The sequence below is a fragment of the Crocodylus porosus genome, unplaced genomic scaffold (genome assembly GCF_001723895.1).
Source record: "Crocodylus porosus isolate Cpor-Errol unplaced genomic scaffold, CroPor_comp1, whole genome shotgun sequence".
In the NCBI taxonomy this organism is placed as follows: domain Eukaryota; kingdom Metazoa; phylum Chordata; order Crocodylia; family Crocodylidae; genus Crocodylus; species Crocodylus porosus.
Window position 1 is genome coordinate 5,402,547 of NW_017728947.1, and position 15,202 is coordinate 5,417,748.

Consider the following 15,202-nt stretch of genomic DNA (forward strand, 5'->3'; position numbering starts at 1 on the left):
TCTGTCACTGCTGCCTTTCTCCTGCTGCTTCCCTACCTTCCCACCTGCTGCTGCCACTTCCCTGTGGCCCCCTCCCCACCCGTTCACCACTCTGGCACCATGTGCCAGCTACACAGCTGAGACCACAAGACTCGGCAGGAGCCAGCCCAGCCCCCGTGATTCTTGGCTGGCTTCATGCAGTGCTGCTGAGGCCAGCTCCTGCAGAGTCCTGTGGTCCAATGATTCAACCGGAAAACAAGTGGTGCCAGAACAGCCAGTGGGTAGGCAAAGAGTGGGGAGAAGCAGCAATGGCGGGCAGGAAATTGGGGAAATGGCAGCGGCAAGTGGGGGGCCAAGTAGCAGCAAGCAGGTGGGTGGCGTGAATGTAATGGCAGCTGGGTAGGATTGCAGGGCCTGTCCCAGTGCCTGCAGGGGCCCCAGAGCGGAGTGGTAGGAACACAGAGCCCAGGCTGTATGGAGCTGGGCTGGGCTGGGCTGTGCCAGAAGGGAGAGCCGATCCAACTCCATAGAGCCCCTGCTGGCCTGGGCCCCACGTTCCTGCTGCCCTGCTGTGGGCCTCTGCCGGCCCTGGCCCCGGGGCACTGGCATGGGCCTCACTCTCCTGCCCATCTGTCGCTGCACTCATACCCGCCTATCTGCTTGCTGCCACTTGCTCCCCGCCTGCTGCCTCCTTTTCCCTGCTTTCCTTCCCACCGCTGTTGCCACCACTGCTTCTCACCACTGTCCCCCCGCCCCCGCAACCCACCAGCTGCTCTGGCACCACATGGTTCCTGGCTGCATTGCTGAATTGCAGGACTCAGCAGGAGCCAGCCCGGCCCAGCAATTCCCCACAGTCTCCCCCTGCCTCTTCCCCTCCCCCGCCCAACTTCTTAGCTGAGTTTCTGTCTCAGGAGGAGGGAGACGGGGAACAGCCCCAGGGTCCCAGCTAGGCAGAAGCTTCCTGTTGGAGGCTGGGGATGGGGCGGGCCTTGCAGCTGTGGCTGCTAGATCTTGCTGCTGTCTGCCCCCGGTGTCCTGCTGTCGCTAGTTTCTTGTCATCTTTGACAGGCAGCCAGGGGCAGATGATAATTTTCCAACATTTTTAGGGGCCTCATGGGCCAATTAGAATGGTCTGGCAGGCCAGATTTGGCCCACAGGCCGTATTTTACCCGCCCCTGTCATTGACTGACTAAATTGGAGTTGCATAAGTTTTCATGAACAGCACCTTACTTCATCGGATGCCATGTAGTGCCATTCAACTAATTCACATCAGACTCCTCTTCTCTGCCATCTGGAAAGGGATGGGGCTCTTGAAGCCAGTTAGGTTGGCAAAGTAGTGGCCACTAAAACGGTGTTGGAAGTGAGGGGGGGAATGACCTATTCATGCAGTCTCTGTTGCCTGGAATGACCTGTAGCAACTTTGGTCTCCTTTTTAAGTATCTCAGATTTAAGGATTCAGTTTAGCTTTTGTAAGTGCTATAATATGTTACATTCCAATTAATTATTAAAAACACATTGAGGTCTAGCTGTAATAGGTATCATTACAGAGATATTAAACTCTTTTTAAATATGCTTTTAGAAATTGGCTTGGAACATAAAATAACTGTCCTATTAAGCTAAAATCAAGTAGGCTGTCTGGCACGTTGAGGTACACTTAGTGCTGTTTTTGTGAGACTTGCAGATCGTTGGTGTGTGGCAGCTCCAGCAACTGTTTGTATTGAAAAGCACTATGAGGAAAGCATTTTAATGTGCATGTGTTAGCTGTCTCTAAATGTAATGCAGCAGCTGGAAATAAGGAGAGCGCCAGGTCTCTGCAAACCACCAAGTGCTCTGCCAGGCCCCAGAAGTCTGTGGATCTCAGTTCAGGAACAGTTTTGGATAATGAAGGCTGTGGGGGTAGAAGGTGACTCATCCGAGTGAGTATTTTTGGGTAGAGTCCTGTGACCATCAGATGGATTTTACAGCAATGTATGACAGGATGGAAGGAGCAAGAAAAGAATCTGGCCCATACCTGGGATAGTTTGGTGTTTGTATTGTAAAACTAGATTAGTCCCAATAGGGTATTTTCAGCACAGGAAATAGAGTAGACTAATGTGCTGCTACTTTGAGAGGGCGTGGAATGCAACTCCCTCTTCCCCTATTCCTTCTCTCCCTACACATACAGATACACTTCCTGAACCCATCTTGATCTCATGACCTCCCACCTTTTAAGACTTAGAGACAGGAAATGCTGAGTGGTTTTTGTTTTTGTTTTTTTACAACCTTCACTGAACAACATAGTTAATACCCTGCAGCATGTCAGTGGAATCATGTTTCCTATACTCGTCACATTGAACTGTCCAGCCCTCTCTTGTTCACAGCAAAGTGATCTAGTGGTTTATTTGGGGCTCCAAGAGTTGTGCTGCGTGTCTGTGCAGTCTGCAACAACAAGCCCCTGATGTAACTTGGTATTTTTAGGTGGTTTTGTAATATAAGTAAGAGGCTTGCACTTATTCCTGTGGAACACAGGGTTACTATGACATTCCAGTAAGTGTGTGGTTTTTTGTTTTGTTCCTTCCCCCACATCTTCTTTCTTTCCCTTTTGGAACAAGTGGCTACATTTCAACCTGGGCAGCATTGGACCAAAGTTTGTATGTGTACATTCTCTGTAGTCTTTCTGGAGGCAAGGGGTACAAAGCGAAACGGAGAGAATTGAGCAGTAACTGAGAGAGGAAATGTCACCCTAAATGTGGGTGTGGTTCTGAATACAACCTTTCTCGGGCCTCTTACATGTTGAGATGGTTCCTCTTTCATCCCTAAATCCACCTTGGCAGTAAATCCATTTGGATGTATAAGTAACTGGAAGGGACTCATCTACATCTGATGTGTCCCAAAATAGACAAAACTTGTGAGAATAGCTTGCAAGATCTTAATGCTGTTGGCTCAATGCCAGGCTATTTCAACGTTGATTAGATTTATACCTTTGTCTCTTCTACCTTGTTCCTCCTAGGTCATCTCTGACTACATAAATAATATTTGAAGGTGCCATCAAGGTCAGGGAGGATTGTCTGGAATACTGGTGTCTTTAAATCCAAATGTCGAAGGACTGAGTGCAAGGGAGAGAGCGGCGAGAAAGCAGAAACAAGGCAGTAGTTTTCTGTGTGTTCTCAAAGCCAAAATTCCACCCTGTAAAGGAAAAAGCAAATAAGAGAAATTGGCGTCACTGTGGAAATGTCTAGTTCTCCTTTTAGTCTTTTTATGAGCCACCCCTGGACTGTTCTTTTGAAAGTTATTCTAGTGGAAGCCAGGGTTACTATAGCAATCCAAAGGAATATTTTTTTTTTCTGCCTCTCTTCCTTCCCTTTTAGAACCCAAGCGTCCAAATTCCTCACCTTGTTCCATGTCTTTTGATAGTGGAAGGATGTATCTTGTTCAAGCAAATGACAGTATATAGTTGACTAAACATTTTCTTTTCTTTGGGAAGTTGGAGTCTCTGGGTGTGTGCCACAGTCACTTCTTTTTCACGATTTTTAAAACACTTTGTTGCTGTGATTTAACAGAATTGCAGGCTTTACAGCACTTTAAAAAATGGGTACAGTGCTTTAAATGAACCCTTGTTAAATGAAGTATTAAATTTGAAGTGCTGTATTTTACAGCACTTCAGCAACCTACAGCACTTTAAATAACTTCTGTACACCGGTTAAATTTCTGGTGATTCTGCCAGTGTCCCATGGGGTTTAAGAACTGCTGGCCAGCCCTGGGGCAGACACGGTGCCTCTTCCCAGCAAAGGGAGTGGGTGGGGGAGTGAAAGGGACACACTGACACCCCCAGTCTTGTTTGGCTGGGGACCAGATGCATTGAGCTGAGCTGTCAGCTTGGGACAGAGCTGCTGCCAGGCCTGTGGCAGAAGCAGTATTGTCTCGGGGGGGGGGGGGGGTTGGTGGTGGCAGGGGTCTGATGAGAGGCTGTGTGACAGCCTCTCCTCCCAGTTCTGCCTTCTCTGCTGGTCTGCTGCTGTCTGCAGCCTCCTGCAGCCCCAGGAGGCTGCAAAGCGCCTCCTAACCTGGAAAGTGCAGGGAGGCTCAGAGGCTCCCTCACCAAACAAGAGCGGTGTAACTTCTAGTGCTATAAAAAGTGCTCTAAATTACAGTGCAGTAAAATGTGCATGGAGCACGTCTGTACACACCCTGTATCTCTGATACTCTCCCCTTCACCCAACCACTTTAAATACCTCCCTGACCCCCTCAGATTGGCTGAAGGGTCGTACTCAGAGGGTGGTGGTGGATGGGTCATATTCGACCTGGGGGGAAGTGGGCAGCGGGGTCCCCCAGGGCTCGGTCCTTGGGCCTGCGCTGTTCAATTTCTTTTTCAGTGATTTGGACGACAGGGTGAAAAGCAACCTTCTTAAATTTGCTAATGATACCAAAATTTGGGGTGAGGAGAGCACGCTAGTAGGAAGGGAAGACTGCAGCAAGACCTGCATAGGTTACAGGGGTGGGCTAACAAAAACAGGATGCGTTTTAATACTGACAAGTGCAGGGTGCTGCACTTGTGCAGTAGTAACCAGCAGCACACTTATAAGATGGGAAACTGCCTTCTTGAGAGCACGGAGGCAGAAAGGGATCTTGGAGTCAGTAATGACTCCAAGATGAACGTGGGCTGACAATGTGAGGTCATGGTTGGCAGGGCTAACCGGACCTTGTCGTGCATCCCCAAGTGCATCTCAAGTAGGGCCAAGGAGGTGATCCTCCCCTTCTACGTGACACTGGTCAGGCCACAGCTCCAGTTCTGGGTCCAGTTCTGTGCACCTCACTTCAGGAGGGGTGTGGACAACATGGAGAGGGTCCAGAGGAGGGCCACTCGCATGATCCGGGGACAACAGGGCAGACCCTATACAATGAGGGACTGCGGGACCTGAACCTGTTCAGCCTTCACAAGAGAAGGCTGAGGGGGGACCTGGTGACTGTCTGTAAACTCACTAGGGGGGACCTTGTTTCCCCTAGCGCCCCCTGGCATAACAAGGAATAACGGCCACAAGTTGTTGGAGAGTAGGTTTAGATTAGACATCCGTAAGAACTACTTCACAGGTAGGAGCTGGAACCAAGGTCCAAAGGAAGTGGTGCTGGCTCCTACCCTGGGGGTCTTTAAGAGGAGGCTTGATGCCTACCTGGCTAGGGTCATTTGAGCCCAGTTTTTCTCCTGCCCAGGCAGGGGGTCAGACTTGAAGATCCAGAAGTTTCCTTCCGACCCTACTTCTATGGTTCTATGTTTCTCTTTCAAAACTGCAAATGGTCATTAGTAACTGGACACGCCTCGCACGGCATTTCACTTGCTTTTTCATGAAAGTGTTGAAACAAGGTGAAGGCAGGTACTGTGCTCACCAGAAGCAGAAATCTAACAGTCCAGTCACAGCGATGAGAGAAATGCCCTTTGGGTTCTCTTCCTCCCAGAGGCTGCAGAGAAACTTCTGCTGCAGAGGTGGCATTGATTAATTTTGTTGTCTTTTCTTTATTCCAAGTGAATAAGTCAATATGGGCTTTATTGCCATTCTAGACATCAAATGAGAAACTCCAGACTGGATTCTTGTAACCTTCTTTTTGTTTTTTTTCCTTTAAAAATCCAACAACTTTATTTTGGAGTTGAATTGGAAAAGGCAGGGAGGAGGCAGAGTGAGCTTTTTATTACTTTTTTTTCCATAGCAAATATTAGGAGCACTTTGAGCTATAAGAAGAAGTTAAGGGTAAAGAACTGGGTAAAGAACTGAAAGATGGAATTCATACTGACTGCTGGAGGTGGTACTAGAAATTGACTTGGGCAAAACATCTGTAGATATTTGTGCCATATTTTCAAAATGTGTACACTTGCATATCTACGTTTGCATTCATGCTTATCCTAATTACGTTTGCAAATTGGACAACTATGCATGCAGTCATTAATTTGCATGGTAGTGGTGTATGCAATAATAAATATGGTGCTCTGTGTACATTATCATGCATGTTACAGGAGCCTGTTTACCTTGATACATGCCTGGCTTGCTTGTAACTGAAGTAGATCTTGTTTTCTTGCATGCATCTGCAACTTTCTTGTTTCTAAAAACAGCAAGACAGTCTCCTGACAGTCACCAAAAAAGTTTGAAGTAAACAAATGGAAAATTGTACTGTCTTTGGTTTCTGAAGGAGCTGGGGGTGGGGAAATGGTAGGAGGGAAAGGCGCATGGGGTTGGGAAGAATTTCAGAGCCAGGAAGGAGCGGCTGGGAATGTTGCACTTACGAGCAGAAGGAGGAGGTGCAAACCTTTCCCAGAGTACCACTGTGTCAAGCGTCCTCTTCTGTATAGGAGTCTAAAAACTGGTGGTTGTAACATAGGTATTTTTATTATAAACATTATTGCCAAGATTTTTCACAGGTTCTCAGAGATGGCCTATCTCCTCCCCTTTGAAGTAAATGATAAAACTCCTGCTGACCTCAAAAGGAGCAGGCTGGGGCCAACAAAGAGCAAAAAAAAATCCTTTTCCTTTTCAGTGCATTTCTTGAATGATCCCAGGTACTAGAAGCAGAGCCTCTAGTCACAAAACTACAGTTTTGGAGGTGATTCTGAAGAATCTGTTTCCTGATAAAGTGACCTGTTGCTCATGAAAGCTTATACATCTCTCATTCAGTTAGTCTGTAAGGTGCAACGCTACCTTGCCTTCTACAGATCCATTAACATGAATTGATGCAAAGACTGGGGCCTGTAGAAACTGATACCAGTAGTTCTAGAAGTGCATTTGAAACTCTCCACTTTTAAGAGGATATAATTTTTCTTTCTTCGGGAGCATTTTAAATTAGATTCCAGTTTCTTAGGGGTGCACCGATTTAAAGATTTTCTTGGCTGATGCCGATAACCAACCATATCGGCCAATGCTGATCCGATGACCAATATTTAGTAATAGCAAAAGGCATTTTAAACTACTGACATAAACAAACAAGGTTTGATTTTTATAGCATGTACCCACATGTGTGTACATATGTATGTGCACGTACGCACACCCTCTCCTGCTTGCTCCAGTGGTGACTGCCTTATTCCCATGCACATCGCCCCCTCACCCACAGCTCTTACCTGCGGCCCTGCTTACTGTGAAGCTCATGCTGCCATTCTGGACAAGTGATGCAGACCTTTGTACTGGGCACGTTTGGAGTGCCAAGGCATGCTGCTGCTTCAGTGCCGGCAGGTCCCGCACAGCCGAGCTCCCATGGCTGCTGGGGAGAAGTCACTTTTGCAAAGGCACTTGGTGCCTGGTGGAGCAGAATGTTCCTCGCACAGCACCTCACCTTGCCTACACTCAGCCCAACATCTCTGCAACAGGCCTCTGCTGCACCCACAGTATTCCCATGGCAGTGGCGGCAGCAGCAGGTCCCTTTGCTGAGGGTGGCAGCCTGTGACTGCTTCCTAGTGCCCCTTCCCATTACTTGCAAGGACCTATAGTCTGCTGTGGACTCAGGCCAGCAGCAGGGCATGGGGCCAGACTACACTCGCCAGGGTGCTCTGGGCACACGGCCATAATTATCGGCTACAATGACCAAAAAAAAGCCAATAGTCATTTCTCCTTTTACTGAAGCTGATCTGATAGCCATCTGATATATCAGTGTGCCCCTAGAGGTTTTTTTCTTTCAAAGCAAGGGTATGTGCATGTGTGAGAGATGCAGAGACATTCTTCTAGGAAAACTTCAACTTCAATAAATTACTCTCAAAATGAACTCCCTTCTCTTCTGCCTTCCCTCCCCCGCTCCCAAAAGGCAGGGTGTAGAGGGTTTAAAAGGTGTGATTCCTGTAGTCCTCCACTTCTAGTCTATAACTATTCCAATGATGCCTCTGTTGAAGCTCTCTAAGAAGAAGCTGGCAACGGGCAATTTCCCCTTAGCCCCATGAAACTCCCCAGAGGAGACTGAATATGTTTATTTTCTAGAAAATAGTGAGTGCTATCCTGGAATCAGTACTGGCTTGTGTCTAGTATAACTTGCCTGTTTGGAGGTGTTGGTTGTAGCTGTATTGCTCTAAGGATATAGGCAGACAAGGTTCTTTGGGTAGATGTGATATCTTTTATTAGATCAACTAAATAGTTGGAAAAATTGTTCTTTGCAAGCTTTCAGGCACAAAGACCCTTCTTTAGGCAGAGCAAGAGTCTCTCATTCAGTTATTCTGTAAGGTCTCTCCCTCTGCCTGGAGAATGATGTGTGTACCCGAAAGCTTGCAAAGAACCAATTTTTCCAACTATTTAGTTGGTCTAGTAAAAAAAATAGCACATTTACCCAAAGAACCTTGTTTGCCTGTTTGGTGGAATTTGTTGTCACTTTGCGCTGTTCTAATGCAGCCTTGTGCCTGTTCATTTTTAACACAGCATCTGTTTGCATTGGTGTTAAAGAAGTCGTAGCAAGTCCAGTTCCAGGAATCTAACAATCCACTCAGAGATTGGTTCCAAGAAAGATGTACTTCACTCGCAGAAATTGAATAGAAACTTTAAACTAAGGTTTTGATGGAAGTGAGTGCGTATTGTAGGCACAGAGACATGATGCTTCCCAAAGCTTATAAAGATTTAATGGTTAGAACACCTTTATCCTTGCCCTTGGGCTCCTGGTATGCGTGCTGTGATTGTGTCATAGCCATAGACAAACCGTAGCCAAGGGATTCAAAAGTAGTAATCCTCAAGCTGGTTGTCCAGAATAAGTGGCCTAACTTCTTTCTTTATACCTGCTAAGTCACTAGCAAACCCCACCTGGAGCAACCCTTCAAGCTATGAATGCAAACTGTTGTTCATGGAAGAATTTGAGTTGATCTCTGCCTCAGGCAAGGGGTTGGACTGGGTGGAGATCCCTTCCAGCTTTATGACTCTGACATTCTTGGTCTTGATATAGATATTTTGATATCCTGAATAAAGTAGTATGGTATAATGAACCACACAAGCTGAGAGATGCAAATACAGGTTTTTCCATGTAAAAAGGCTTAATCCTCCCCATAGATCATCTTCTCATAGAGTTTGGTGTTGGCTTTTGTCCTGTCCTACCATGGTGACTGCTGACTTAGATTTCATTTTTTTCATTTAGTTCTTCCCTAGAACTAGTGAGATTAGGTGGTTTTAGCAATACTGCAGTCTATTCCCCGCTTTGTTTTTTAAAATGATAATTTTACTTGTGAAAGTAAAAAACCCAAACAAACAAGGTTTTGATAGACTCTGCTCTTTAAATTTTCAAAAGCTCCAAGATACGTAAGTACCATTTTTTCAGACAGTGGCACTTAAGGTAAATTTTTCATAAAAGTGCCTATATAATTTAAAAGTAACAGTCCCTGTAAGAAGGTTGCAGCAAGTGAGCTCTCACGCATCTTTTTAAACTCTGATGCCCTTATTTCTGTGTGTTTTCTGAAGACCTGCTCTCAAATAAGAGAGAGTGCAGCTGTACCCGATTTCATGGCAGGTCTGGAGACAAAGACTTTATTTCACTGTGTAAAATTATTCAGAAGAATTATTATTAATTTCTCTGAAATTCTCAAGAAATGTTGGTGCCAGGGCCTATTTCAATGCAAGTATGAGCTCTGTTGGAAGAGTTTTGGAACAAGAGAAGTCTGAGTTCCTGTCAACTAAGTATATATGCAACCCAATATTTCTATGTCGCATTTCCAGCTATGGTTTCTATATGACTGGTTTGTTTCAGTGACTTAGGCCGACAGCTCACATAATGAATACCATGTTCTTTAGGCGGGTATCTAAAGAACTGCCATCTCTGAGGAGAAAATAAGTTGCTCCCTCGTCTGATTTTTTTGAAATGGGCTGGGAGACTCTCCAAAGTAATTTCAAATGCATGGTGGGGGAGGAGGTCAGGGAGTCACAGGTGATGGAAAAGACTGTGGGTTTAACCAATGATGTTTCACAAGGCAAGGGAGCAGGAAGCTGGAAAATGAAGGTATCTTAATCTCCCTGCTGGAGACTGGGCATCTCAAGATCACTGAGAAGAAAAGAGATGCTGCTAATAGCCAAGCTACAGTCAGATCAGTGTATGCGAAAAGCCTGGTGGCAACATTTTCAAAGCACTTCAGTATCATTTACTTAAGAGTCTAAGGGTATATCTATACCATGTCAAAGCAAGGATACCCCCAAGCATACTTTGTTCACCTATTTTTGCTTGATTTGGTGTGGGAAGCAACAGTTCAGAGAATGGGGAGATGTCTCCAAAGCAGCTTAGCCATCATGTTCCCATGTTTGGAGCAGGAGGTCATTCAGCATCCCAAAGTCATTTTGTTCACTTCTGAAAATATACATTTAAGTGCTTAGATGGGAGCGTACAAAAGTAAAGTGAATTACTTGCTTTTGTTAACGGGTACAAAGATGAAGTGTGATACTACAGTGAATCAATATAAGATAAGTTCACTAGAAGCATTAGACCTGAGAATTTATAATCTTGGGATGTGTAATGTGGTGCATCTAATACAAAACCAAAGAAACTGTTTTGTTTTATCCTTATGTAAGTTAGGAGGAGGCCTACTCCTAACTTACGGCTTCCAGTTCCAAAGGGGCTAATCTTAAATTCTGCCTTGCCCTGAAAGCTTCAGTTGCTAATGTTGGTGTCCCTTTCTAAAAATCATTTTGAAATGCTGCTAATGTGGAGTGTGGCTCTTTCATCCCAGAAACATCTGCTTTCCACCAATAGGAAAATTATGTCCATATACAGGGGTTGTAAAACCCTGTGGGAATCCTCCGGCTGAAAGGCAGCACTATAGAACATAAATAAAAGATCATAATTTTTTTAACACCTACAACAGTCTGCGCAGAGTTGGTCTGGTCAGTTTGATTTAGCTGAAGGATATTCCTTAAAAGGAAAAGGCATGATGCAGGAACAGAAGATATAAATTATTGAGAAGCTGAGGAAACTAGGTCTTAGTTCTGTCTTTTTGCAAAACATTTGAAAGAGACTAAGACCAGTGATTCTCAACCAGGGTGCCACAGCAACATTAGCACTGAGATTTGAAAAGTGCCATGGGGTGCCATGCAACATTAGCACTGTTAGGTGTGCAACTCAGAGATTTCAAATGGGGATTCATAGTATTAAAACATTCTGATCTGTAATGAACTGTCTGAGTTCTTTGCAGCAAAAGAATTGGTCTCTCACATTTCTCTAGGCAAAAAACAATTGAAGGCCAAGATCTGGCACGTTGAGGAGTGCCCTGAATCGAATGACAGGGTGCATCAACTTGAAAAAGTTTTGAGAACCACTGGACTAGACAAAGGTCTGCATGCAAGTTAGAGGTGGAGTGTTAAAGAGGTGTATTATACAGAATGGCCAGTGCACCTGACAAATGCAAGTGGAGCAATGGGGATAAATACTGCAGTAGAAATGGGCGAACACAAGGTTGAACAAGTGGAGCTGAGGTGCAATGGATTCCTGAACCCTGCCATCAATTGGAGAATGGCTGAGGTCAGTCAAGGGGAGGAACTGCATAGCACACTTGACACACTTGACTGCTGTTCCAAAAAGGAACCAGGCACAAAATACCAGCCATGGGTTATAAAGGTCAGCCTTGCCTCACCTTCCAGTATGACAGTGTGTGGCCCCTGTGGAAGTGGAGAGGCAGCAAGCATATTAACCATTCCCTGGCCTAATGTTCAGAGGATCTTTGGACTGAAATCCTGTCCATCTCAGACCGGAGAGGACCACTTCCCTCCAACCTCCAGCACAATAGACAGTGGGATATAGCCCATTGTTTCCATAATTGCTCTTGAAAACTTGCAAAGGAAACTCTTGCTGTCATGCAGCTGTTCAAACCAGGATAGGCATTATGGACCTTTCCTGTGGCTAGAACAGTTCTGTTCCCAAAGCTGAAAGAATGGCGCTGCACTCTTTTAAGTTCGGTCAGCCTAGATATCCTGATGCCAGTGCACATTGGAAAGAAAAGACCTTGTTCAGGGCTGAACAAATGTGTAATGCTCCTGCACTTCAGTGGGAGATCTGGAACCTTTCCACATAGGGTGGAATTCATGCTAGTAAACAGACGGGGCCATTTGAGGTAAGTGTAATCCTCTGTCCTGTGCAGAGGAGCTAGTATCATCAATTTATGGAGAGAGATGTCCTTGTAAGCTATGCTAGCACACTGGGTAAAACCCTAGGTGCACTCGCATGTATTGAGCCTGTGTATTGAGTGTATTCAGCAGAAGAAGTGCTTGTTAATTTGTACCCTTCTCTCCCTGTTTCTATCTAGCTGGCTGGTGGTATCATTCTCGGCGTGGCCCTGTGGCTTCGTCATGATACGCAGACGACAAATATTCTGTACCTGCAGCTGGGCGACAAGCAAGCCCCCAACACATTCTATGTGGGTAAGTAGAACCCATGGAGGTCATGGGGCTGGTGTTTCTTTCCACTTGTACAAAGTGCATGGTTTCAGTGACTTGGGACATCCCAAAAATGCAAACAAAAAGAATACTGCAAAGCTACATGGAGTGTACTTGGCAATATAGGGAACATTTGTTCACCAGAGCGCCCCAAGGGATGACGAGGTCGAATGGTGACAAACTCCTGCAAGACCGTTTCAGGCTGGACATAAAGGAAGAACTTTTGTACTGTCCGAGCCCCCAAGGTGTGGAATAGGCTGCCGCTGGAGGTGGTTCAAGCACCTACTTTGAATGCCTTCAAGAGACATTTAGATGTTTATCTTGCCAGGATCCTATGACCCCAGCTGACTTCCTGCCCCTGGGGCAGGGGGCTGGACTTGAAGATCTTCCAAGGTCCCTTCCGGCCCTAGTGTCTCTGAATATACAGAAATAACATGCAGTTTAAAGTATGCCATGCACATGTAAATCCTATTTGATTAAACGTAACCTGTGTTTTGCCCGAGTCCCTCCTGCCAAAATAAAAAGCACCCGAAATTGTTTTCCCTCCTTCCTCCTCCCTGCTTTTTTTCTTCTTTTATCCATGTATGCAACAGCTGGATTATTTTTAATTTCTCCTATGCCATTCTGAATAACAACATCCCTTTTAAAACATTTTAGCTTCAGCAGGGGGTTGCATGATGGGTTAGGGCCTGAGAGGAAGGGTTGTTGCTTATAGTTAGTTTGGGGATTTTTGTCTCTTCTAAAAAAGATACTGAGTAGCTGTTTGGTTAGCAGTGGAAAATAAATTGAAAAGAGCAGTATGACTCATGTTCTCCAGGTGTGTGTGTAGGGGGGAGGAAGAGGAGAAAGGGGGGCGATTCTTAAGTTTTAATATGATTTAATTCATCTGTCAGTATGCTGACTTGCTGGGAAAGTAAGGATACCCTTATCTGGCTGTGTTCATCTGCATATGACCAGCAGCCGAATACTTAGAAGTAGCATGAACAAAATGTCTGCTTGCAATGTCTCCATCTCCTGTGAGGTCTGGCCTCCTCTTCCTTCACTGTTTGTCTAAAACCAGTGTCTGGTAGGGAGAAGGCTGAGGATGCTGTGCAAAAGGGGAGGGATACTGACTGTGAGGGTCTGGCTGGGGACAGAGTATTCCTGCAGAGAGGGGCAAGAGAGTCTGTCATGGATGAGAGAGAGGCGTGTGTAGCAAAAATATTAAAAAGACTTTTCTCTGTTACTATCCAAACAAAACGTGCGTGGATTCTCCTCAAGTTTACTCCAGTTGAACTGTGACTTTACAGGGGATTCTCCCCAACATACTGGTGTAAGGGGAGATTCAGAACGATAACTACGTCCCCATCTTCCCTGAAGTAACTCGGTGTGCAAAAGAGGTCTTCATCCACATGCAAAATATCTGTACCCAGTAGAAAAGGGTATATGGCAGCCTCCTTTCAAACATGAAGGGAAGTGTGATGTCATTCTCATGAACTCGTGCATGTGTGTGGAGCCATGGGGCTTAGCAGTATGGAGACCGACCCCCTCTTGTTTTAAGGCTGCCAGCAGCGGATAGCATTTCATCTCTGACCTTCCTTTTTTTAAATGCCCCATAGCCTACTTAGGACATTTTATAGGAAATGGTAGGCCACTGACCAATATTGAATCTGTGGTATTAGTGCTGGTATTGGGGATTATGCCTAACCATGGGATGGGAAAAAATGTAAGAACCTTGTGTCTCCCTGCTGCCTCTCAAGATGCACTTTGGCAGACTACCAAGGTTTCCATTAATTTTAAGGAAAAAAAAAAAAAAGGAACAACTCTAGTGGAGCATTGGTGAAACTTCTGAAACATTGTCACACCATACCCATCCCTGTCCCATAAATACCAAAATTGGCCACTGTAGCACAGCCAGCTGGGTACCTAGACAGTTGAACCATGGCCGTTCAGATGGGCTGCTTCAGTAATAGCTGTTCCAGCTCAGGTTCATCCGTGTTGCTGGATCTGTTTTATGCTCGTAAGGTTTATGCTGTCTATGGGCCATGTTGGGTGCTGAACTCTTGAAAACTTGGTATTTGGATTGAGTCTGAGCTCCCTTGGCAATCTGGCCTCCAGTTTGCGAGACTGCTGAGCTGTGTTTATTGTAAGTGTATACAACAATAGCCTGAATATATCTGAATCATTTATTACCTACTGCAAGTTGGGAAAATATATAAATGTAAAACTTGATGTACAACGCTAGACCAGTAAGCTGTGTAGTCTGGAATCTTGTTTCTAGTGGTAATCAATACTTACTTCAGAGGAAGGTGCCATTCTTAAATTCTCCTGCCTCGCCAAATTAGCCCATCTAGTCAGGGCATGGGCAGACGTGCGTGACGTGCTCCAGATCCTGCTCCAATCTGGAGCACTTCAAATTCAGTGCTTAAGCACCCAGACCCTTAAAAGAACTGCAAAGGCATACCGTGGTAGTGCCCTCCAGAAAGGGGGTTGGCGAGAATTAATTCTTGCATGTGTCACTGTCACCAGAGGTCCTTGAGGATAGGAGAGCATGCATTGACTGTCTCCCCGCCCCTCTCCCCACCCATCCCCATGGAACCATTGTGGGAAGATCAGGACCTGTTATGCTCTGGTGGAGTGTGCAGGCATTTGATGAAACATCTAAGAGATACTCCTCTTATTTACTGTATTTGCTCAACTAGAAAACGAAAACCCCCAACCCCATTTTAATGGGAGGGGGGGAAGCCCCTCTCTTTACAATCGAGCATGAGGTAGCAGAGGGTGGGCAGCTGCTATAGCTCCAGCTCTGGCCTCAACCCAGGGTTGGGGCTGCAGCAGGAGCTGCAGCTGCCCTCCTGCTCCCCTGCTGCCTCTGCACGCCCCCCACCCCCAACTGATCTTGTTGCAGC

At 45.7% G+C, this 15,202-nt stretch overlaps 1 protein-coding gene across 2 annotated transcripts in view; it reads left to right on the forward strand.

Annotated features, from left to right (window-relative positions):
- CD81 (CD81 molecule) overlaps positions 1 to 15,202 on the forward strand; it is a 98,259-nt gene that overhangs the window by 23,337 nt on the left and 59,720 nt on the right. For both annotated transcript variants that reach the window (XM_019551524.1, XM_019551523.1), the window contains exon 2: positions 12,185 to 12,299. In XM_019551524.1, coding sequence (XP_019407069.1) covers positions 12,185 to 12,299 — 115 coding nt within the window. The remainder of the gene's footprint in view (positions 1 to 12,184; positions 12,300 to 15,202) is intronic.